We start from the raw sequence: 24,201 nt of genomic DNA on the forward strand, positions 1-24,201 counted from the left end.
ATCTGCTCGTCAGCACTTTATGAATTGCTTACCTATGTTAATAGTTACACAGGGTCCTGTATATCCCAACACTGCGGGAGAAGAAAACTTTAACACAGCGCGCGGTGGATCAGAAAGCATTGACTGGACGGTAGGGGGAGGGGCGAGGGCGCGGTTCGGGTGCGGAGGCGGTGTGGAAGCCGATCCTGCAGTTACTTTCAAAAAAGAGATTGCATATATTTCGCAGCTCCGTGAGGAAAGAGCCAGAGGGCATTGCTCCAGGGTTCGGCAGGAAAGATTGGGCCGAATGGCCTCCCTCCATAAATTTGTGTCACTGTCCACCAGCAGTTTCGAATCGCTGTAGCTCAGGAGGGAGAAGCTTGCACACACAGCAATCGACAGATATCCTGTTGACATGAGATGACTCGGGGTATCATTGAGAAAGTGCTGTTTGAAATCTTGAAATCCGGCTCGGCGTGCCTGACTTTGGGCACCCGATAGTCGTTCTCCTCCCTGCTTTCAGGAAGACGTGTTTGGTGAAGACCGGTCTGAACAACATGCAGACCTGGAAGTGGCTCGTCTGTGTCAGGCTCACTGTGCTGCTGTACTTTGTGAAAGGTAAGCATCTATTCTAACCTCCACCTCTTTGGCTTGGGAGATTCTCAATTTACCTGGAGGTAAAACGATACACGTTTGTCCATCACCGTGTAATTTCGCCTGTTTCACCCGAATCTCGTTCTTGCCTTCAGAACGTGTGTAATTTCCTCTGTTTGAATATATTTTATTCAACTTGCTACATAGTTCCGTTTATTACTAAAAAAAGTTACCAATTTTGAAAAAAAAATGCACAGAGAATGAATTCGGTTTTTGAATACAGTGGTCTTTGGGGTTTATTTGGGAGACGATAAAGGACCGAACGCCTCATTTGCTCAGGTTTTAATGAATGTTTCTGGTCCTAGCGGTGGAACACCTGATGTCGGAAAGTCGAGATCAAGAGGTGAAAAGAAACGGTTTATGTTGTTGTGAGGAACCGTTACCCTCCGGTTTGTAAAGCGAACTGCAAATTTCTCAGAATTTGTTTTTCCCCGCTTTTATCTCGTCCAGGATTTATGAAGGCGAAATGCTACCCCAAAGCAGAAAAAAATAGCTGCCAAGAGCACAAACGTAAGGCAGAAACTCATCAATATAGGCACATTGCAAATAAGACACACAGAGCACTGATATACAGTATAGAAAGTGGAAGACAAGTGTGCATATACGTACACTTTAATGCAAGCTGGAACTCAACACGCCGAGATTGTCACCTTCTGCGCAAATAACTGTGACCTTTTGAAGTTTAGTTATTGGCTGATGATTATTCAGAACATAATGCAGACAAGGAACTCTTTGGAATGTTTACGTTTCACTTGCACTTTTCACTGCTGAAAATATAATTGAAATCGTGTTTCAAACCAACTGGCCAGAGTTTCAAGCTCACAAAGCTAAATTGATATTATAAAGCATTGACTGGTTCAGTTGAAGTCTGTACTCCACTGAGATTTTCTGTTGCAGTTTAGACATCTACTGAATGAAAGCTTTGCTAAAATAAAACAGACTGTCCCCTTGAGGTATTCTTTGAGCAATATTTCCAAACAGATTGTCTCATCTTATCAGTATAGAAGGTCGACCTGCAGAGTTTCAATTTTCCTTCATTGTGGAGCAGTCCTTGCTCCCCTTCCTGCTTCTATGACCAATTATCTGTCCATTCAGATAGGGAACCATTGACTATCTACCTCTGCAACTACTGAATAGAATCTTCTCCACTTTGGCAACATCATTATTGTCTATTGTTTGTTAATGAAGTCAAGTAGGTCGCTGCATAGTCGCACATGGCCTCTTCTCATCCCATTTCCTGGCTGCAGTATTTTCTATGTGATACTTGTAGCAAGAGTTAAGGAGATAACGGTTGCTTAGTCAGAGAGGAATGTTGCCTGTGCACACTGGCATTTCCTTATTAAACTTACATATTGAGTGCTGAACAAAACCTGGTAACCAGTTCATGACAGATCAATCAGCAATTAATGCTATTAAAGAGCATCAGCTGTGTTGCTCATGTTGTGCCATAATATTCAAATCGCAAATTTTTTTGTAAATGCAAAGGTTACAAGTGTCTACCAAAACGTTGGGCTACTTTAGAGCCAACTGTATGCTTTCTACAACATTTGATAGGAAAAAGATTTTCTCGACTAGACCTTTCAAGATTATCACTGGAAAGAGAATAGAATTGGTTTACCATTGGCTGATTAGAACAGCAGGTAAACAAAGATGAAAGAGGATCAGGTGGATGAGGCAATACTGTGTGACAATCATGAGAATGTGCAATATGCTCAAAGGTTAGCAGTTGCCACGCTGAGGAATAATGCAGTGATAAATGATGATAACTTTAGATTAGTAAGATTTTTTAAGAAGAATTGAGATATAGAATGAAAATTAAAATTTAAAAGTCCCCTTACTCAAAAGAATGGTTTCAGTTATTCAAAATATTTCATTTTTGCTCATTTCATATTAGTTTTTCAATAATCGTCTTAAACACTATATAAAGCCTCCTACAATATATAGAAATCCTAAACTAAGTCCATCATGAGCTAAGTAATAGTTTTTCTACCTCACTTCAAGTTAAACTCCAAACCCCTATGGCCAAAAGCAGAAGCTAATACATAATTAACACGTCATTGAGTATAACTCTTGTTGGGAGAGTCTGGTGATGCATTGGTAATGTCCCTACTTCTGGTCTAGAAAATCAAGTGACGCCTCAGGATATGATCTCTGTGGCAGTATCATTACATATCCAAACTAAGTTGTGAACTGTTTTAGCTACTCTCTGTAGAATGTTGCCAATGATGATGATGAAGATGGAAAATATTTCAACTTGTTGAAAGATGCAACATAAAAGGTGGCTATTTGACTCTTTAACAGGGGTTGACTTTGAAAAATACATGACTGTGATCTCCAGCTTTTGCAGAAAATCTTGAAAACAATAGATTTGAGCAGTATCTGTTACATTGGTCATGCAGTTAAAGCATTGGCAAAGATCTGTAGCTCAGGTTGTGGGTAAGGTTGTTGACTTGCTTGCCTAGTTGGCTTGTTCTCGTTCAGATGTTTCATCACCATGCCAGATGATATCATTAGTGGAGCCTCAGATGCAGCAGTGTATTCTACTGTATCGGACAGACAGGAAGGAAACTAGCCATCAGAATACACGAACTTCTGCTAGCAGCATTACAGCACGATGAACTCTCCTTAATACCTGTACATTCAGATAACAAAGACCATCAATTTAATTGGGACAAAGTAACTATAGTAGCCCAAGCCAAACATAGACACGCAAGGGAATTCCTAGAGGCCTGGTTCTCCACCTGTAATGCAATCAACAAACATATAGAATTGGACTGCATATTTAAATCCATATAGATCAAAACCGGAAATGACACTAATCACCATAATGGACCGGACAGTATAAATTCATAGCGGAGTAGAATAATATTGCTTCATTGGAGGCTCTGCTGATGATGTCACCTAGCTTAGTGACAAAAGATCTGAACAACAAGCCAGCTCAGTGAGCAAGTCAACAACCTCATTGGTCATGTATTCATGGCAAAACTGTCCCTAATTTAAAACTTGCCTCTGAGTTAGAGGTTCTTCATTTCAAGCCCTAACATAGAAATTTGAATCTAGGATGATGGAACGCACTTTGAGAAGCGCTGCTAGTAGCCAGTAGTTGGTCAAGTATAGCAATTCCTGAAAGTTATGGTTATACGGTAGAAATCCCAATGTTTGAAATTCCCTCATCTGGAAGAGTTATTCATAACTCTGAACCAATTGACTTACACCTGAACAAATGTTCCATCAATGAAACATTCCCGTCAGCAAGTCTTCTTGATTGTACAGTATTCATTGGGAATCCCTGAACAGATTTATTGGCTAAAAGAAAAATTCAATAATATCAAATATATGTAATGATTGAATGCTGGAGCAGCACCAGTCATATGTAAAATTGAAGTGTCAAACTGGTGAGGCTAAGAGTGCAGGACTTGCATGCATGCTAAACAGATGCAACATTAAATATACAAGGCTGAGCCATCCCACAACCAATGAATCAGATCCTAGCTCTACATCACAAATGTTAGGAATTGATTACATCCCTTCAAAAATCCATGCTCCCCATCTCATTGACCTGCTTTTTATCTGTCATTTTGTGAGTTCCTGATCCTCAAATACCTTAAATTGGGGCAGCCCGGTGGCTCAGTGCTTCACAGTGCCAGAGACTTGGGTTCAATTCCAGCCTCAAGTGGTTGTGTGGAGTTTTCACATTCTCCCTGTGTCTGTGTGGATTTCTTCTGGGTGCTCCAGTTTCCTTCCGCAAAGATATGCAGGTTAGGTGGATTGGCCATGCTAAACTTCCCATAGTACCTAGGGATGTGTAGAACATAGAACATCACAGCACAGTACAGGCCCTTCGGCCCTCGATGCTGTGCTGACCTGTCATACTGATCTCAAGCCCATCTAACCTACACCTGTAGGTTGGATGGATTGGCCATAGAGGGGTGCAGGTTTACAGGCTTGGGGGGTGGGGGCGGTGAGTCTGGGTGGGATGCTCTTCAGAGAGCTAGTGTGGACTTGTTGGGGTGAATGACCTGTTTCCACATTGTCAGCATTCTATAAGATTCAAACCAGTCTTAGAGATGTACAGCACAGATAAAAGTTGCTTTTGGCCCATTTCATCTGTCTCAATTTAAAAACAGCCATCTAACTGTTCTCACCCCATTTCTTAGCACATGACCCATAGCCTTGTATGACTTGCCATTACAAATGCACATTTAAATACTACTTAAATGTTATAAAGTTTTCTGCCCCTACCACCCTTACCGTTGGTGAATTTCAAATTCCGACCAACTTCTGGGTTAAAAGATTTACCTGTCCAATCTGCCTTCATACCTGAAATTCTGCAGCCCAGGCAACATCCTGGAAAATCCTTTCTGCACCCTGCCACCTTGACATCCCTCCTATAATGTGGATCCTAGAACAGCACATGAAACGCTGGCTGTGATCTAACAAATGTCTTCTACGTTCCAGCAGCACCTCCCTGATCTTAAACTCTAGGCCACACTAACAAAAGCATGTATCCATATGCCTTCTTAACCACCTTTAAGGGACCAGTGAATATGCACACCAAGGCCCCTCTGATTCTTGGCGCTTCCCAGAGTCCCACTGTTCACCATATGTTTCCTTGCTGTGTTTGTCCTGTCCAAATACATCACCTTATTTATCCACAACAACTGAAATTGCTAGAAAAGGTCCAGCAGATTTGGCAGCATCTATGGAGAGAACAAGAACAAAGAACAGAACAACACAGGAACAGGCTCTTCTGCCCTCCAAGCCTGGACCGCCACATTTTGCCCTTCCATTCTAAAACTGTATTCATTTACACGATCCGTATCCTTCTATTCCCATCCTATTCATGTATTTGTCCAGATGCTTCTTGAATGCTTCTATTGTCTGCTCCCATCTCCTTCTCCAGCGATTGTGTTCCAAGCACTCGCCAGTCTTTATGTGAAAAAATTGTCTTGCATGTCCTTTTTTAAACTCTCCACTGCCCCACCCCCCCAACATCTCACACCTTGAACCTGTGTCCCCTAGTAATTGACCCCTTCACTCTGGGGGAAAAAAGCCCCATTCTTTCTGCTGTATCCTTGCCATTCACAGTTTTATAAACTTTTAGATTGTCCCTCAACCTCCTGCATTTCAGAAAAAACAAACCCAGTCTATCCAACCTTTCTTCATAGCTAAAATCCCCCATACCAGGCAACGTCCTGCTAAACCTTTTCTGTATCCTGAAGGGCCTAGGCCCGAAACATCAGCTTTTGTGCTCCTAAGATGCTGCTTGGCCTGCTGTGTTCATCCAGCTCCACACTTCGTTATCTCACATCCTTCTGGTAGTGTGGTGACCAGAATTTGTACGCAATATTACAAATGCGGTCTAACTAAATTTCTATAAAGCTGCAGCATAACTTGTCTATCTTTATACTCCATGTCCCTTCCAATGAAGGCAAGCATGCCATAAGCCATATTTTTATTACCTTATCTATCTGCAGTGCCACCTTCAGTGATCTGTGGACCTGTACACCCAGATCATTCTGCATATCAATACTCCTAGGGGACCTGCTGTTCACTGTATCATTTCCACCTGCACTTGACCTTCCAAAATGCATCACCTCATGTTTGTCCAGATTAAACTCCATCTGCCATTTTTTTGCCCATGCATCCAATTGATCTATGTCCTGCTGTATTCTCTGACAATCCTCCTCACCATTTGCAACTCCACCAATCTTTGTATTGTCCACCACTCGACCCAAAATGTTAACTCTGATTTCTCTCCGCAGTTGCTGCACTTTACCAGTAGTCTCTGTTCTTGTTTTTGCTTTACCATATCTGCATTTCTTTTAGTGTTTATTTAATTTTCCAGATTGAACTCCATTTTCACTGATCAGTCCATCTGACAAGCAGGTTGCATCTTCCGAAGGCTACCACCCTCATGATTTTCCACCCCACCAATTTTTGTGTTATCTGTGAACTGATTGATCAGCCCTCATACGTTCAAGTCTAAATCATTTATAAAAATCGCTAACGGCAAAGGCCACAACACTGAGCCATGTGTGTCACCACTGGATGCAGACTTCCTGTCTGACAGCTACTCCTCAACCATTACCCTCTGCTTCCTGCCACTCAGCCAATTGTGGATCCAGCTAGCCAAATTTCTTTGGATTCCATGAGCTCTTAGCTTTGTCAAGAGTCTCCCATGTGGGAACATACCAAAAGCGCTGCTGACATCCAAGGAGACTACATCAAAATCATTTCCCTCATCCATACACCTGGTCATCTCTTCGAAAGATTCAATGAAGTCGAGAAGTCATGACCTCCCCTGAACAAAATCATACTGACTGTTCTTGATTAATCCCTTCCTCTTGAAGTGCAGATTAATTCAGTCCCTCAGAATTATTTCCATATTTTCTCCACCGCCCAGGTTAGACTGACCTGTGGTTTATTCTTTGGTTGCATCTTGCTCCCTGTCCAGCTGTCTTTAGGAACTATTTATTTATCTTGGGAGCATGGACATATGGAGAGATCTGGGCATACAGGTCCACAGATTCCAGAAGGCATACAGCACACTTGCGTTTGTTGACCGGGATATCGAATGTAAAATTTGCAAAGTTGCGTTACAACTGTGCAAACTTAGGTAGGCCACAATTGGAATAGTGTGTGCAGTTCTGGTCACCAGAAGGATAGGGACGCTTTGAAGATGGTGCAGAGAAAGTTTACCAGGATGTTGCCTGGTCTGGAGGGTATTAGTTATGAGGAGAGGTTGGATAAATTCAGATTGTTTTCACTGGAAAGATGGTGACCTGCTAGGGATTTAATAAATTATGAGAGCCCCTGATAGAGTGGGTAGTCAGAGGCTTTTTCCCAAGGTGAAAGGGTCAACTACAGGAGGGAAAAGATTCGAGGTGCAGGGATACTTTTCCACACAAAGGGTGGTAGGTGCCTGGAATGCACTGCCAGTGGAGGTGGTAGAAGCAGGCACGTTAGCAATGTCTAAAATGTATCTTGGTGGACACATGAGCAGGAGGTGAATAGAGGGATAGGAACTGTGCATGGGCAGTAAGTAGTGGGTCTAAATAAGGATTCAGGAATCGGTACAGACTTGGTAGGCCAAACGGCATGTTCTTGTGCTGTATTGAATTGTTTTGTATTGTATTATGTATCAGTCTTCACCATTTTTTCAAGTATCTCCCTTTTATGATTGCTGCAATAACACATCAGTCTGCCTGCCATTATTTTAACCTGCAGTGATTCAACAAAATCAGTTTAGTGACTTGGAACCATCCTGTAAGATTGTGTCAGTTTTAAAGACAGATGTGCCTTTACAAAGTATGTTATGTCTAGTACACAGTCCAATACATAGTATTCCAGAAAATCAGCTGGTAAAAGATAGAAATGAACCCAAGAAAATGATTCAGAAAGGACACTTTTATAAATTTTGTTTTTTCCTCCAAACCATTTGCATCCATTTCCAGGAGATTAAAGTTTGGACACTCGAAGGCAGTCCTGACAATGTTGGAAAATCCCTAACTACAGAACACTGATCAGACATAGATCAAGCCAGCAGATGGATGGAGCTCCTTGTCCCAAAAGGTGGAATGATTCCGCCAAACTGGAAAATCCTTGCTACTTTGTGAATTGAATGTCAAAATCATTGTAACTTTGATTTCTTGTCTTCAGTGTATCATCTGGTATGATTTACAGATGCAGGGATAAACTTTCAGAGATCCCTTGTCCATGTTTCTTCTAATTTTACCAACAGCTGTATGGACATCTGAGATACATGCATGGCAATGGCTTTTAGTCCATCTGCATGGTCATGTGGGCCTGGAGGGAATGTTGCCTCAGGTGAAGGCATATGGAGCCAATCTATATTGAAAATGTTTCCATTCAGTTTCCAGTCTGTTGTTTCCAGTTTACAACTTGACACATACTCTTTGTTTATTTGATATTAACCAATGGATCCTCAATCACATCTTTTCATTGATGCATTGTGATTATTTGTAAGCAGACAGTGCATATATAAAAGACATGGATTAAAAAATTAACAATCCTGTTATACTCAAAAGTTGTTTTAAATATTCTTACACTGTCTTTCTTCCAATGTGTAAATTTATTGAATGTCATAGTCGATCAAACACAGTTCACTCCAACTCCTCTTGAAAAACATATCTGTTTTCTGCTAACAAAAAATGAAACAATGTTTTTGAGGACGATTTTGAGCATTTCAAACTAAATTTAACCAAAACTAAATGAAGAAACTGCTTTCTGGAATAATGTTTATACATCACTGACCCATTTTAGATAAAATTCTTTACATTGAAGCTGGAAGTGTCTGGGATGTTTTCACTGCCTTAAATTAGCAGGGCAAGTGGAATTCTGTTAACTTTAGCCTACAGATTGCTTGAAGGGCCTGAAGCACAGCCTGTCTGTCAGTTTCTGTTAATTTTACCAATCACCAAGATCAGCTTTGCGCATATTTGGGTTATAAAATTATCTGGTGCTCTGCTTACTAATAATTAATGCATTGATTGGAACACTTAAATCTCCCCCAAGTTCAAAAAAATAAAAGAACACTCTTTTAATGGAATAATGTTCCTCGTCGCTTAAAAGCTGAAAGGAGTTGAATTTACATAGTTCTATTCACGTCCAAACTGGAGATCCAAAATGTCTTAAAATCAAACAATTGCCCTTTAATTCAGACAGTTGTTATTAGTTATGAATAGCTGACATGGTTTGCACAAAGATCACCGGAGTCATTGACTTTGTGAAAATTTCAGGCCATTGTGTACTGTTTGCTCAATTGAGCAAACTCTGTTTCCCATCGCTCCTTCCTTGAGTTAAGGGCAAGGTTAATAGTAGACCATTTATGTCATAATAGGGTTATACAATTGAAACAAGGAAGTGAATTTTCTGCATAGTTGCAGAGACTCTGAGAATCTTTAAAAACCGTGCAGGATCTGGATCTAGAAATTCCACTTCCATTGCCAACGGATGCAAATTTCGCCAGTAGGGGAAATGAGAAGGGAAATTCAAACTTAACAGAATCTGTTTGAATTTGGCGCTTGTTGAGCCAACACCATTGAAGCAAGTGCCTTATTTCAGTGTGGGAATTATAAACTGTTAGGAAAGTTCAAAGTTTTCTTGAAGGGAGAACAGGTTGTATAAAACTGACAAAATATCAAATTATTAAAATGATCTGCCTGCCAATTTAAAAAAAAATTCCAAAGTTTTAAAGCTGCTTATTGAAATAACTTCAAAAGCAATCATTATAATGTTATAAATTAGCCAATTATCATCAGTAAGGCTGTAATTTCACACACAAAAGCAAAAATTGCTGGAGAAACTCAGCAGATCTGGCAGCATCTGTGGAGAGAGAAACAGAATTAATGTTTTGAGTCCACTGACCCTTCTTCCGAGCAGTTCTTTTGTGGACTTGAAATATTAACTCTGCTCAGTTTGAAATATATATTACTGTTACTTCAATGCAGGGTTAAAGTCTGAGAAATACTTCTCTAAAGGTGTTGCCTGCAGCAAATGGACTACCATAGTTCAGGAAAGCAGCTTCTCACTGCTTTCTCAAGGGAATTAGAAATAGGGAATAAATGCTAGCCCAGCCAGCAACCGTCACATCCTTTTGATGAAAGTAAAACAAAATTGAATCAGATTATCAGCAGGTAAGAATATACATCTCACTTTTCACCAGCATTGAACATTGACAAGGCTACTGATTTTGTTGTGAAATCCAAATAAAAAGCCGAGGTCATATTTACAAGACTGAATAGATACACTGTGCTCATTAGCATACCACCATCAAAAGCCAGATTAAATCACATGCCTTGTTTTCATTGACAAAGGATGATGTTCATGTGCACATAGTGCTTTCCATTGAGAACAAAGCGATGAACTTTCCAACCTATTTTGTGTAACCTTGATTATAGACTATATGGTGGAGGAAGTAATATGGAATTTAAGTCCATAAGTTGCAGTTTGCTTCCATTTGCAACGGTAGTGATTCATTGATTTGTGAAGTGTTTTGGAGCATACAAGGTACTTGTACAAATGCAAGCCTTTTTCTCCCTTTTCATTTTATGTTACAGTTTTGTGTAGAAGTCGATTTCCAGTCACCAGTATATTGTTTGATGTTAGCCTGTCTAGTTGGTATCTATTTTTGGTGTAAAACTGTGACCATTACACCTCTTGAATTCTGTACTTCTCTGTGAGCAAAAATGTGAATGACTCTCTATTGTTCCTAGCCTAATATTTTGGAAGTTAATGGAACCAGAAATAGTAATTTCCATTTCATCTTTAGCTACTTTTAAAAGAACCATGAAGTAAAGAAAGGAATGCTCTACTTGTAACAGTTTTGAAATAAGCCTGCATTCCTCAAAAGTGAATTACTTACAGTAATCGACAAAGAGCAGAGAATTGAATGCTTAGTTGATCAGTTTACCTGGTTTTTGCAATGCTGCTGAAGTGTAACAGTGGCACAGTGGTTAGCACTGGGGTCTTGGGTTTGATTCCAGCTACAGGGGGCTGTATGGATCCTAGTGGGTGCTCTGGATTCCTTCCACAGCCCAAAGATGTGCAGGTTGGATGGTTTGGCGATGCTAAAATGCCCCAGGGATTTTCAGGTTGGGTGGACTAGCCGTGTGAAATGTAGGGTAACAGGAATGGGGTGGGTTGATGGGCTGAATGGTCTCTGCACTGTAGGGATTCTGATTTTATGTTGAGAGCAGTATGTTAGATACAAGCAGTAAGATACACAGAGAAAAATGGGATTAATGACTTCGGTTTGATACAGTTTGAAAAAGAAATTAGATCTCTTGCTAGTGTTTATAAAAAGACCTTTTTGTGGTTGTGTCATTGGTATCAATCGTAGGTTGTAATGCAGATGAATGATGAATACTTGCATAAAATATTCATTTGAAATTTGAGGTGAATTTGTCAAAGGGGAACATTTGCAGTCATAATCTATGTGGATTGATTGTCTTTTGATTTTCTGTCACTGTGTTGCTTTGAAGTAAATTCCACCAGTTGTGAATTAAATTAAGTGGAGAAGAGGTGCAGCTAAGTCAAGATTTAATCTCACTTTTATTAAGACATTTGACCAAAAGTTTTTTTTATCATATTCAAATTAATAATGTCTTTCAAAGATGTAAAATGCCTTTAAATATCTAAGAATTATCTAGTGCTTTGGTCTTCTAAATATTTTGTCAATGCAGTTTGCGTGTAAAAACAATACCTATAACTCTTCAATTGGTTGCTCTGTCTGTACGTTTTCATCTGTTGTTCATTTTTACAATTCAATGTTAAACTGCTTTGTGCAGATTAACTATTGTGAGATTGGCTTGAAAGTCGTTTAATTTTAAACCTAAAATGGGCACTCCAAACCTGCCACTGAACATTGCTATGGCATGAATGGTGGAATTTCACCCATTTGACTGTCATTTTGATTTGCGCAGTCACATGAGAAATGCGGTGCACAGTGATGCATCAGACTGTTTCCATTCTATTGTTTTCAAAACTTGTTAAACCCACTAAATGGTCCTGATGTGGAGGTGCTGGTGTTGGACTGGGGTGAACAAAGTCAGAAATCACATGAGATCAGGTTATAGTCCAACAGGTTTGTGTGAAAATACAAGCTTTAGGAGCCTTGCTCCTTCTTCAGTTGTTAATGAGAGAAATGGCATCTGACAAAGAATTTATAAGTAAAAGATCAATGAGTCACACAACTGATGAGGATGTTTTAAACAAACCTGAGATGCTGTTAAATCTTTAATCAGTTAGAAGGTTTTAATTGTTTAATATGTATGTGTAAATCCCTGAATTTCTCACACACACCTAACCTGCATTGTCTAACCTAAAATGTCACCTCTTCGCTATGCTATAAAACCTTTAGTTCTCTCAGGGCAGTGACTTGAAAAGAATTCAGAGATTTACATATACATGTTAATCAATTAAAACCTTCAATCTGATTTAAGATTTAACAGCATCTTTGGTTTGTTTAATACATCTTATCAATTGTGTGACCCTTTGATCTTTTACTTATAAATTCTGTGCCTGATGCCATCTCTCTCACTCACACCTGAAAAAGGAGCAAGGCTCCAAATGCTTGTGTTTCTGTTAGTTGGTCAATGGCGGATGGTATTTCTGGTTCAATAATACAGTATTCTGTATGAGAAAAGTTTAGTTTGCTATTGAATTGACAGAGCCTGCTAATATACTCCACTAGTTTCAGTAGTGGATAGCTAAGTAGTGTTAGCTGGATATGTATGTAACATAAATGAGAGTTTACATCACATGATACAAAATAAGATCACTTGACAACCACAACTAGTAGGGGATTGAAGGAATGACCAATGATCAAAATGCAGTGGAATATGATTAGACTAATGAGAAGCAATGGAGAAAACATTACCTTTACTGGAGGGTTTCAAACAGGTAGCAGGTCCACAACAGGCTGAAAGTTGGCTGAAGTAGTGAGTCTTATTTACAAGGTGGCAAATATACTATACATCAGAAAAACCTAGTTAGAAACAAGCCAGTACCCTTGTCTGCTTCATGAGTGGTAGTGCAAATGACATCAGTCAGACAGGGAATTAATGAAAAAACAACTGCAAAATAAATTGTAAAAGCATTTGATGCATACTTAAGCCTTCAGGAAACACCGATATTAAGCAGGAACATTTAGAAGGTGCATTTAAAAACTAAGTGTAGATTTGTGGTCAGAATCAAGGGCATGTTCTTGATTGTAAAACATGTTATATCCACAATCTTGCCTCAGAGATTGTGAATGGAACAGTGAGGACAAACAGGACTGTACTAGTTTCTACAAGAAGGTGACTTTCTACAGAATAAGTGGGCAGCACGGTGGCTCAGTGGTTAGCACTGCAGCCTCACAGCACCAGAGACCCGGGTTCGATTCCAGCCTCGGGTGACTGTCTGTGTGGAGTTTGCACATTCTCCCCGTGTCTGCGTGGGTTTCCTCCGGGTGCTCCGGTTTCCTCCCACAGTCCAAAGATGTGCAGGCTAGGTGGATCGGCCATGCTGAATTGCCCGCAGTGTTCAGGGGTGTGTGGGTTATAGGGGGATGGGTCTGGGTGGGATGCTCCAAAGGGCAGTGTGAACTTGTTGGGCCGAAGGGCCTGTTTCCACACTGTAGGGAATCTAAATAAGCCAATTATTCAGCAGACCTGGAAGATGGCTTGAGAAAAGAGCTGATATAATTCACATACTGTCCTATGGAGTTTGAGAGAAGAAATGCAGAGTTCAAATTCTTTTCACACTCTGAGAGAAATAAATCAAGTAGATGATAATATCATCACTAATTATCTCTGAAGTTAGAGACTTGAGTTGAAATGTAGGACAATGTAAACTATGTAATGTTAAAAATAGAATTGGAAACTTTGGGGAGTTGTAATATAAAGGTAGAATGTTAATGTGTGAATAAGATGTTCCACAGCAGTAATATTAGACAGCCAGAATGATTGTGAGGTGGCTGTATGTGGAAGCTTCATGTAAAGCCAGGTCCTGTAAGTTCTTGGACAATGTTTAATAAAAGATAATGTTCACTGCTAATTGGACTTGTTGCAATCTGTCATCTACTTCGGTCTGGAAAATGGTTGATAAAATCACAGAGTGAGGTATGAGAATGTACCCAATGTAGAGTACTCATGCCAACAAGATCTATTGCTCAAATATTTCTTATCATTGTGGTTTCCACATCTTTAGATAACTGTGTAGGAATACCACCTTCCTTCCCCTGCCTGTTAAGTCCAGACTAGGAAGGCTTATAGATGGTTTTGATATCGCTGAATAGGCTGAAGAGAAAATAATACACAACTCTGGAGAAGGTGAGACTTGCACCCAGGCCTCATGGCACAGAGGAAGGGACACTACCACAATTCCTGCATGGATAGCCTTTCCAACAAAATGTTAATTATGACCCCAAAGTGGATAATTGACGCGCGCCATGCAGTGCTGATATGCAACATGAAGTGGAGGGGTTTTGGGAGGGGGGGGGGGGTGGGGTGTATTTCTTGTGACACAGCAGCAGTGTCCCTATCTCTCAGCTAGGAGACCTGGGTTTAAGTCCCACCTGTCCCAGAGGTGTGCAATAACATTTATGTACAGGTTGATTAGAAAATATATACATGTGGTGAGTAGGCATTCACCACGCTGGGAGAGTGAGCAAAACTTCTCTCCTGCCTCCCTTAGCAAGGGAAGGGGCAGTCACAGGTGCTCAGTGCCAGATTTGAAGGATCTGGCATCTGAAAGTTGGATGGGGCTCTGAAAGCCATACACATGTTCTTGTCCTGCCTGCATCCGTCCCAAAACCTCCTGCTTCCACTAGCATTTTGCACACTCTATGTCTCTCTCCGCTAACTTGTTAATTCTCACTGTGTGCTTCTCAACCTCTCCCTTTGTTGATATACAACCAGCAATCGACACCCGCAACCCATCCCACCCATTATCAACCTGAATCCGGTGTCACTCCAGTCACCGAATGGGAGCTGTGCTTCCTAAAGACGTTGCCAGCTGCTGGCAGACAGGATTTTCACCACAAGGGAAATCCTGGAGAAACTGTTCAGTAAACTGCTGGATGGGCTGTTAAGTTACCACAACAGAGATGATGCGGGACACTTGTTCATTTTTCAACTGTCAGCTGAAACCCTTGTCACCAGGATTAAATTAGCTATAGGATCCATTAGAAAGGACGGAAATTGGGTAAGAGGATTGAGAATGTTGGTAACAGTCACATGTAGCTGCAGCAGAAAGCCAAGATTTCTGTTTCTACTGCCTGATCATCCCTATATTGTGGTAAAGAAGCAAGGAAGCAAAACTCTAGGATAACAAAGTGTGGGGCTGGATGAACACAGCAGGCCAAGCAGCATCTTAGGAGCACAAAAGCTGACGTTTTGGGCCTAGACCCTTCATCAGAAATCAGAAAAGCTTTTCTGATGAAGGGTCAAGGCCCAAAACGTCAGCTTTTGTGCTCCTAAAATGCTGCTTGGCCTGCTGTGTTCATCCAGCCCCACACTTTGCTATCTTGGATTCTCCAGCATCTGCAGTTCCCATTATCCCAGGAAGCAAAACCCTGGCAGGAGTCACATTAGAGGAGCAGAGCTAGGTTTTATGGAGACATCAGGGGTCTCAGTCGGAGACTTGGTAAGAGACCTTTATTTCCTCCTGTAAAATGGCCTACTGGTATAAAAGATTAGTCAGGCACTACAGTAGCCAGCTGCCCTCCTTACCTATGATCTAGGACCTCAGGAATAGAAATGCAGCCTGCTGCTGACCAATCTGAGACTGACTACTCTTTTGAATGGCACTGGGACTGGAGAGTCTGAAGCTACTGCTGGAACAACCAGGCACTGGAGGCCCAGGACTGAGAAGCGACTCAGCGCCATGTGGAATGAGGTTTGCTGGGTTGCAAACTCTCACTAAGAGACTCAATCGGTGACATTCAGAAAGATTAGTTTAGATTACATTAGATTTTCTGATATCATGGCTAACGTTCATCCCTCGATCATATCTCCAGAATAAGGATTAGCAATCGATCATCTCACAACTTTGAGGGTCATCCTGTGTGCATGTTGCTTGCTTGTTATACTTTCTGCATTGCAAGTGACTATATTGAGTGACTGCACAGATTCCAGATCAGAAGGCCTGTACCTTTTTAATTACAATATGTTACATGACATGGTGTTCCGGTACAAAGGTACCTGTCACACACTCTGTGTCTTTGTGTATTTGTCTCTCTCTTATTGACTCAATTCAGGTGTGTCAATCAATGTCTCCAACAAGAATCTGACTGTCTGTGGTACATGTCGTGTTGGCTAAAATACAGAAAAAATGCAAAGTCCATCAATGAAGTACTTAATCAGCTCTAGTGGACTTTTGATCTGTGCTGCTGGAGCAAGAAAAGCCAAGATAGGCACGGCCATTCTTTATTTAGCCTGCATCCAGGAAGTAGGTAACCTGTCAATCTCCTCCATTAGGAAATAGCGTGTACGAGGAGTTTCCCAGTGGTGTAAAGGCATTCACAAAGTCCCCATTCTGCTTTGCTGTTGGCGAGATTAAAATAGCTGGTTTAACTCATATGCATTAGACCATGAGATATAGGAGCAGCAATTAGGCCATTCACCCCATCAAATCTGCTCTGTCATTCAATCATGGCTAATAAGTTTCTCAAATAAATTCTTCTGCTCTCTCCCTGTAACCCTTGATCCCATTGACAATCAAGAACCTATCTATCTCCATCTTAAGTATACTCAATGACCTGGCCTCCGCAGCTTTCTGTGTTAGTGAATTCCATAGATTCACTCTCTGGCTGAAGAAGTTTCTCGTTAGCTCTGATTGAAAAAGTCTTCCCTTTGTTTTAAGGCTGTGCCCTCGGGTCCTAGTCTCTCCAACCAATGGAAACATCTTCCCAACATCTATTCCGTCCAGGCCATGCAGTATTCTGTAAATTTTAATTAGATCCCCCCTCATCCTTCTAAACTCCATCAAGTGTGGTCCTAGAGTCCTCAAACGTTCCTCATATGTTAAGCTTTTTAGTCTCGGAACCATTCCTTCAAATGCAAACATAGTTTATCAATCACATGAATAACTGATTTTTTGTTACTCTTTTGTTCCGGCATTTATTAATGTTTACAAGTTAATATCCAATATGCTAATTTTTCGCAAGGGTCCAGTGGAGGCTGAATCAATATTCTACCTAAACTTAAAATCAATTTAATTTTAATATCATTTATAATTACCATCTCTTTCTAAAAGTAAAAACTCAAATTATTTTTGAGAATTATTATAGTTTATTTTGGAGTTGATTCCTAATTAAAATTGATGTTGATACTTGTTATAATTTGAAGCACTACATGCAACTAGTGGGATAAATCCTATTATAATCATCTTGGTTGCCAGATGAGTGCATTCTGTGTTATTAACGAAATACTTTTGATAAATTTTTCAAGGCTTACGTACTTCCACAGTTTAACCAAGTCCACGAGACTGAATTTTCAACCCCATTCCCAGACGTTGTGAGGGAGGCAGAGCAGTTAGAAAATTATCAGACCAGCTGGAGAGTGGGCTTCCTGATCTATTTGCCACCATCAGACATTTTAACTATTGCTGTTTGGGGTTCAGGAATGTTGTTTGCCCCAATGAAGCAGGAAGGACACTAGGCTCATTACACACCTTGTTAACCTGGGATTAGTCTGGCATGACAGTCTGGGATTTTCCAGTTGACCATTAATTTACCCACTGGCTAGAGGATTGGGTGAGGGATTTGCAGACTAATGCCTGGAAGTGGGCACATTTGTACCAAGTTGGCAAAATGTAGCTGTTACACAGCTCCATTCTGAATTTCCTAATTTCTTTCACAGTCTTGTGCATGAATTGGCAAATTCTGAACTTGCTGTGACAATTCTAATTCCCATCTGTACCGTCATTGCAGATGTTTCTGGAGATTGTGTTTCCATTTTTGGTGGAATTGTCTGCAGCCTTCAGCATTGTGTCATTATTTGTTATAGTCAGTGTTTGGTGGTTATTGCTGGAATAACTCTGTTGCTTAAAATAGATTGAATTCCCTACAGTGTGGAAACAGGTCCTTTGGCCCAACGAGTCCACACTGCCCCTTGGAGCAACCCATCCAGACCCATCCCCCTATAACCCACACACCCCTGAACACTACGGGAAATTCAGCATGGCCGATCCACCTAGCCTGCACATTTTTGGACTGTGGGAGGAAACCAGAGCTCCCGGAGGAAACTCACGCAGACACGGGGAGAATGTGCAAACTCTGCACAGACAGTCGCTCAAGGCTGGAATCGAACCCGGGTCCCTGGCGCTGTGAGGCTGCAGTGCGAACCACTGAGCCAATAGTGTTTGGCCATTAGCCACTGTTGATTGAGAATCCATGATCCATCGAAGGCTGTGCTACTGTTGTGATATGCAGGCAGTGTCATTAGCAAACAACAATCTGCATGTCATCTTCTCTGATATCTTTTGCGAGGATTTCAATTATTAAAGGTTCCAGAGAATGCCATTTATCCCAATGCATACTCTATCAGTATTTTCATCAAATGCCCTGCAAAGTATGACAGCAACAAAAAGCATGGGGATCAGTATCCTAAACCATAAAACACTTTGGAGCTATAAAAACACTTTGGCAGCTATAAAACACTTTGGAGCATCTGGTCATTCTGATTTGATAGAAAGGCCAATCACCCGTAACCGCAAGGAACCTAAAGATACATTCATCATCTCATTGGTGATTCCACATTTGTTTCAATGTGTAATTTTTAAAGACAAAACATTAACAAGTTGGCACAAAGCTGAAAAGAAATCTCAACATGTTTAAAGCATTACGTGATCGGTTAGGTTTGTTGCAATGCAGTGAAATTGTCTTAAAGGACGGCCTTCAAAATTTACACTGTATCTGTAGCGTGTGTTTTTCTTTCAATGAGCAATATTCTCATTTCAACAATGATAACCTTGGAGTCAGGAATTACATGCTTTGTGTAAAGGAAGAGCCTTGTTCAACTGTGCTATTATGTGTTCAGTGCCTTGGTGCTGACTACTGATTCATTTCGATTTTAGTGCAAGAATCGATTCCTTCAGTAGCCCTTAAAAATTTAACATGTCCAGGCAATTAACAATGAAACACTTGTTCAATGTCTGCCAGAACTTGTGCTTAGGTTTAAACTTCACTTTGATTTGCATTGTCTTTCTAAATATCAATGTGTCAAAATGAGGAATTAAAAACACCCTCTTTTTTTTAGAGACTGGCTGTGATTGTTATTTCTTATCAAAGTAGCAATGATGCTGTTGGAGAATGGACTATCTCTCCTTCTCCACAAAAGTTTGTCATGAAGTATTTCAAAGTTAGAATGTTCAGCAAAACTTTGTGACTTTGAAATTCAGTCATGCCCACAAGGAAGGCGTATGAGAGGGTTAAGGGCCACAATTCACATGCTCTGTTTGCCTGCTGGAATGTGATGTTTACAGTTCATTATAATACGATATGTTTGCCACAAAAATTCCCAGTTCATTGGCCATCCATCTCTTTTGGAGGGGCAAAAAGTTGGGTTTGCATAATGCCTCTTAGTAGCCAGCATCTCCTAAAGAGGCTGTAAGGTGGGAAGAACACTTATGAGTTAAAAAGCATTTGGAAGAGGATTAGAGATTCTGTGATAGACTCAAACAAGCAAAAAACGACAGGAGTTGTCCTTTCAACTCTTGAAGAAATGCCTGTAATCAGATTAGTTGGCTGGGCTAATTAATACCAGGAGCTTCGCATGTAAAACTTGGCTGCAGCGCTGATGAAGTTTATTGACTTCACCATAGGTGTCAAGTTAAGAATACTACTCTGTTAGCCTCCATTCATTGATGTGACCATGCTACTGACTATATTATCTTCCCACACTTCTTTTCATTCTCGTACAATTACTACACCAAACTTTACATCAGTACCTCTTCTTTCAGTTCATACACACTGTACCTAGTACTGTCCTTCTCATTGGTACTTTCATTTCACAGGAATCACACCAGTGACATAAGGAAGCTATTACAGACATGTTCTCGAACCAACTCTGCACTTTCCTACGGCAATAATCTGACCACAGAAAGTGTTAGCACAGAGCATCCCATATATAGAATAGAGGGTAGGATAGAAGAGAAGAGATGTTTTCATTTGGTGGATTAACTGGTACAAAGACACAGGATATAGAGCAGGGGAATTAGATGTACAGATGATAGCTTGCAGTGGGGAATATGTTCGCATATTTGCTTGGAAATGAAGATTTGGATATAGATATATGGATATATTGTATACATCTATATGTATAGATAACTGTGTAAGCCTTCCTTTCAGTTACAGACCCAACCCCTCACTTTTTTTCTATTATGTTAACAATTGTATTGGTGTGTTTTTCACCAAAGTTGAAAAATTTCATGAATTTTGTTTCCAGTTTCTACCCCTTGCTCACTTGCATGTCATTTTATCTTTCTGCTTCTCAAATTCTCAGCCCATCTCCAGAAATGGATATAGGCTGTCAACCAGTATTCCTAAATCCACTGACTACCACAGCAATGATGCTCACGCTTTCTTGTACCATGCTTACTCTAAGGGCGCAATTCCGTTCTGCGAGTTGCTTTGTGTCTCCACTGCACCTGCTGTGTCAATATAATCTTCCATTCTAGTGCTTTCAGTATGTCTTCCTTATGTGGTGGAGGTGCATATTAGTCTTGGTTAGTATTTGATGACCCACTGGATCATCAGTATCAAGATGAAAGGAGAGTAGTAGATGTAACTGCTGCAAGTATAGCTTGTGTCATAAGAACAGGAGTAGGCCATTCAGCCCCTCAAACTGTCCTGCCATTCAGCTGATCTGTGGCCAAACTCCACATGACTGCCTTGAGCCAATATCCTTTGTTTCCTAGGGGTGGCACGGTGGCTCAGTGGTTAGCACTGCAGCCTCTCAATGCTAGGGACCCAGGTTTGATTCAGGCCTCAGGCGGCTGTCTGTGTGGAGTTTGCACATTCTCCCTGTGTCTGCGTGGGTTTCCTGCAGGTGCTCTGGTTTCCTCCCACACTCCAAAGATATGCAGGCTAGGTAGATCGGCCCAGCTAAATTGCCCGCAGTGTTCAGGCGTGTGTGAGCTATAGGGAGATGGGTCTGGGTGGGATGCTTCAAGGGGTGGCATGTACTTGTTGGGCTGAAGGGCCTGTTTCCACACTGGAGGGAATTTATTCTTTACCTTGCCAATAAAAATTTGTCTATCTCATATGTAAATTCTTAACAAACGAATGAGCATCAACCACCATTTCAGGAAGAGCTCCCAACTTCCACTAAACTTTATTTGTAGAAGCGTTTTCTAAAATCTCTCCTGAATGGCCTGGCTCTCATTTTTAGACTGTGGCCCTTGGTTCTAGAATCTTCAACCAGTGGAAATATTTTTCTTAATTTATCCTTTTTCTTTCCTGCTAATATACAGAAGACCTCAATAAGATCACCCCTTAACTTCTAAATTCTACAGAATAAAGGACTAATTCGTCTAATCTTCCTCATTACTTAAGCCTAGAATAGATATCATCCTTGTAAACCTGCATTGAACTGCCTCCAAAGCTAAATCAACCTAAGGTGTGGTTGCCCAGATCTGCGCACAATGCTTCTAAATGGGGTCTAACTGAGGTTTTATATAACTGCACCCTTATACTCCTGCCCTTTAGATATGAAGGCCAGTGTTCCATTAGCCACCTTCCTGTACTTGTTTTTAAAGAGCTGTGCATCTGAACCTCCAAACCTTGTTGGACATTCACTGTTTTTAACTTTGAGCCTTCTGAAAAATATGCCCCAATTTATCCTCTGTCAGACCAAAGTAGATAACCATATTTGCTTATATTAAAATCCATTTTCTGTGGCATTGCCCGTTTACCTAATCTATCAATTTCCTGTTATAATTTTATGCTGTTGTCAACATTGTCTACAATGCTGCCCAATTTTGTGTCACAAGCAAATTTTGGATATTTGACTTTTGATGCCATTATCCAAGATCATCATCAGGCACCATTTCTGCCACCTCCAGCAAGATGCCACCACCAGACACATATTCCCCTCCCCTCCCTTGTCTGCCTTCAACAGGGACCGTTTCCACCGGGAAATCCTGGTTCACACTTCCTTCACCCCCAACACCTCCCCACAGCCCTACGGCACCTTCCCCTGTAACCAGCGAAGGTGCACACCTGCCCATTTACCTCCTCCCTACCCGGTATCCAAGGGCCCAAACATACCTTCCAGATGAAGCAACACTTCACCTGCACTTCGCAGAATCTAGTCTACTGCATTCACGGCTCACAGCGTGGTCTCCTGTACATTGGGGAAACGAAGCGTAGACTAGATGATTGGTTTGCTGAATATCTACATTATGCTCGCAAAAAAGACCCTGAGCTACCCATTGCCTGCCAGTTTAATGCACCACCATGTTCTCTGGCCAACATCTCTATCCCTGGCTTGCTGCATTGTTCCAGCAAAGCTCAACACAAATTAGAAGAACAACAGAGATAATAGGAACTGCAGATGCTGGAGAATCCGAGACAAGAAAGCGTGGAGCTGGATGAGCACAGCAGGCCAAGCACCATCATGTGGGCAGGAAAGTTGACGTTTTGGACCTAGACCCATCATCAGAAATGGCATTTCTTTTGAAGGGTGTAGGCCCAAAACATCAGCTTTCCTGATCCTAAGATGCTGCTTGGCCTGCTGTATTCATCCAGCTTCACACCTTGTTATCTTAGAAGAACAACACCTCATTTTACACTTGGAGACCCTGCAGTCCTCTGGTCTCTATATCGAGTTCAATCATTTTAGGGCCTAAATTCTCCCATGTCCCAATCCTGTACCCCACACACCAGGCCTTGTTACCACAAAGCCTGCCATTACCTATCCCTTCTTGTTAGTCACTAAAAGCCCCCATTAACAACTATTCACCCTTCCAGCCTGATCGTTAGCAACTCCTTTGTCTATCCGACTGTCTTTCTCTCCCTTTTGGGCTCTATGCTATTGTTTACTCCCTCCCCCATCCACCTTGCTATTTTCTGCGTATAAACTGACATTTTACCAGCCACCATCAGTTTTGAGGAAGGTTCACTGGACCCAAAGCGGTAACTCTGTTTTTTCCTTCGCCAATGCTGCCAGACCTGCTGAGATCTTCCACCAATTTGTTTTTGCTCCTGATTTACAGCATCTGCAGTTCTTTTGGTTTTTATCTAGCAACTGAGCACATTTGGCACCCCTTCAAAAGCTTGAGGTTTGTCAGGCATGACCTACCCTTTATGAATCCATGCTGACTCTCTGATTAACTGAAATTTTTTCAGATGATCAGTTACCCTGCCCTCGATTATAAACTCCCAATAATTTCTGCACCTCAGATGTTAAGTTAAAGAGTCAGTATTTCCCTGGTTTCCTTCTGTCATCCTTCTTAAAGGACAAAGTGATGTGAGCAAATTTCCAATCCAGAGGTATAACTCCTGAATCCAGGGAACTCAGAGATATCATCGGGTATTGACAAAATGCTTGTCGACCTCCTGTGTGGATGGAAACTACCAGGTCTTGGGGATTTGTCACTCTTCAGCTCCATTAATTTCCACATTGTTGATGATTTACTGAAGCTAGTTTATTTAGACCCTGTCCCTGATCTTCTGTTAATTTCTTTGGGACTTCCAGCAAGCTATTCTACTTTTCTACTGTGAATATAGAAGCAAAACAATCGTTTAGCATTTCCCCATGATCATTGACAATATCCCCAATTTCAGCCTTTTGTGTGCCAACAGTATTCTTAAACCAGCCACTTTCCCTTTATATTATCATAAAATATCATATCGTCTTTTGTGTTGCGTGCAAGTTTCCTTTCACAATCCGTTTTAGCAGCTCTTAGAAGCCGCTTTGCAGCCATATGTTAGTCTTTTGTATTTGTCCCATTCTCTGGGATCTGTCATGTTCTTTGTATCTTTCTCACCCTTTCTTTTAATTTTCTGCTGTCCCTTACCTCCTTAGATATCCATGGCTGTGCTTTTTTTTTTCATAT

At 41.0% G+C, this 24,201-nt stretch overlaps 1 protein-coding gene across 3 annotated transcripts in view; it reads left to right on the forward strand.

Annotated features, from left to right (window-relative positions):
• Nucleotides 1–200: 200 nt before the first annotated feature.
• Nucleotides 201–24,201, forward strand: part of chrna8 (cholinergic receptor, nicotinic, alpha 8) — a 186,863-nt gene continuing 162,862 nt past the window's right edge. For 2 of the 3 annotated variants that reach the window (XM_059644485.1, XM_059644487.1), the window contains exon 1: nucleotides 201–597. In XM_059644485.1, the coding sequence (XP_059500468.1) occupies nucleotides 537–597 (61 nt within the window). In that variant the 5' untranslated portion in view covers nucleotides 201–536. The remainder of the gene's footprint in view (nucleotides 598–24,201) is intronic. The other variant, XM_059644486.1, reaches the window with a different exon arrangement.

This window comes from Stegostoma tigrinum, chromosome 3 (assembly GCF_030684315.1).
Source record: "Stegostoma tigrinum isolate sSteTig4 chromosome 3, sSteTig4.hap1, whole genome shotgun sequence".
NCBI classification, from domain to species: domain Eukaryota; kingdom Metazoa; phylum Chordata; class Chondrichthyes; order Orectolobiformes; family Stegostomatidae; genus Stegostoma; species Stegostoma tigrinum.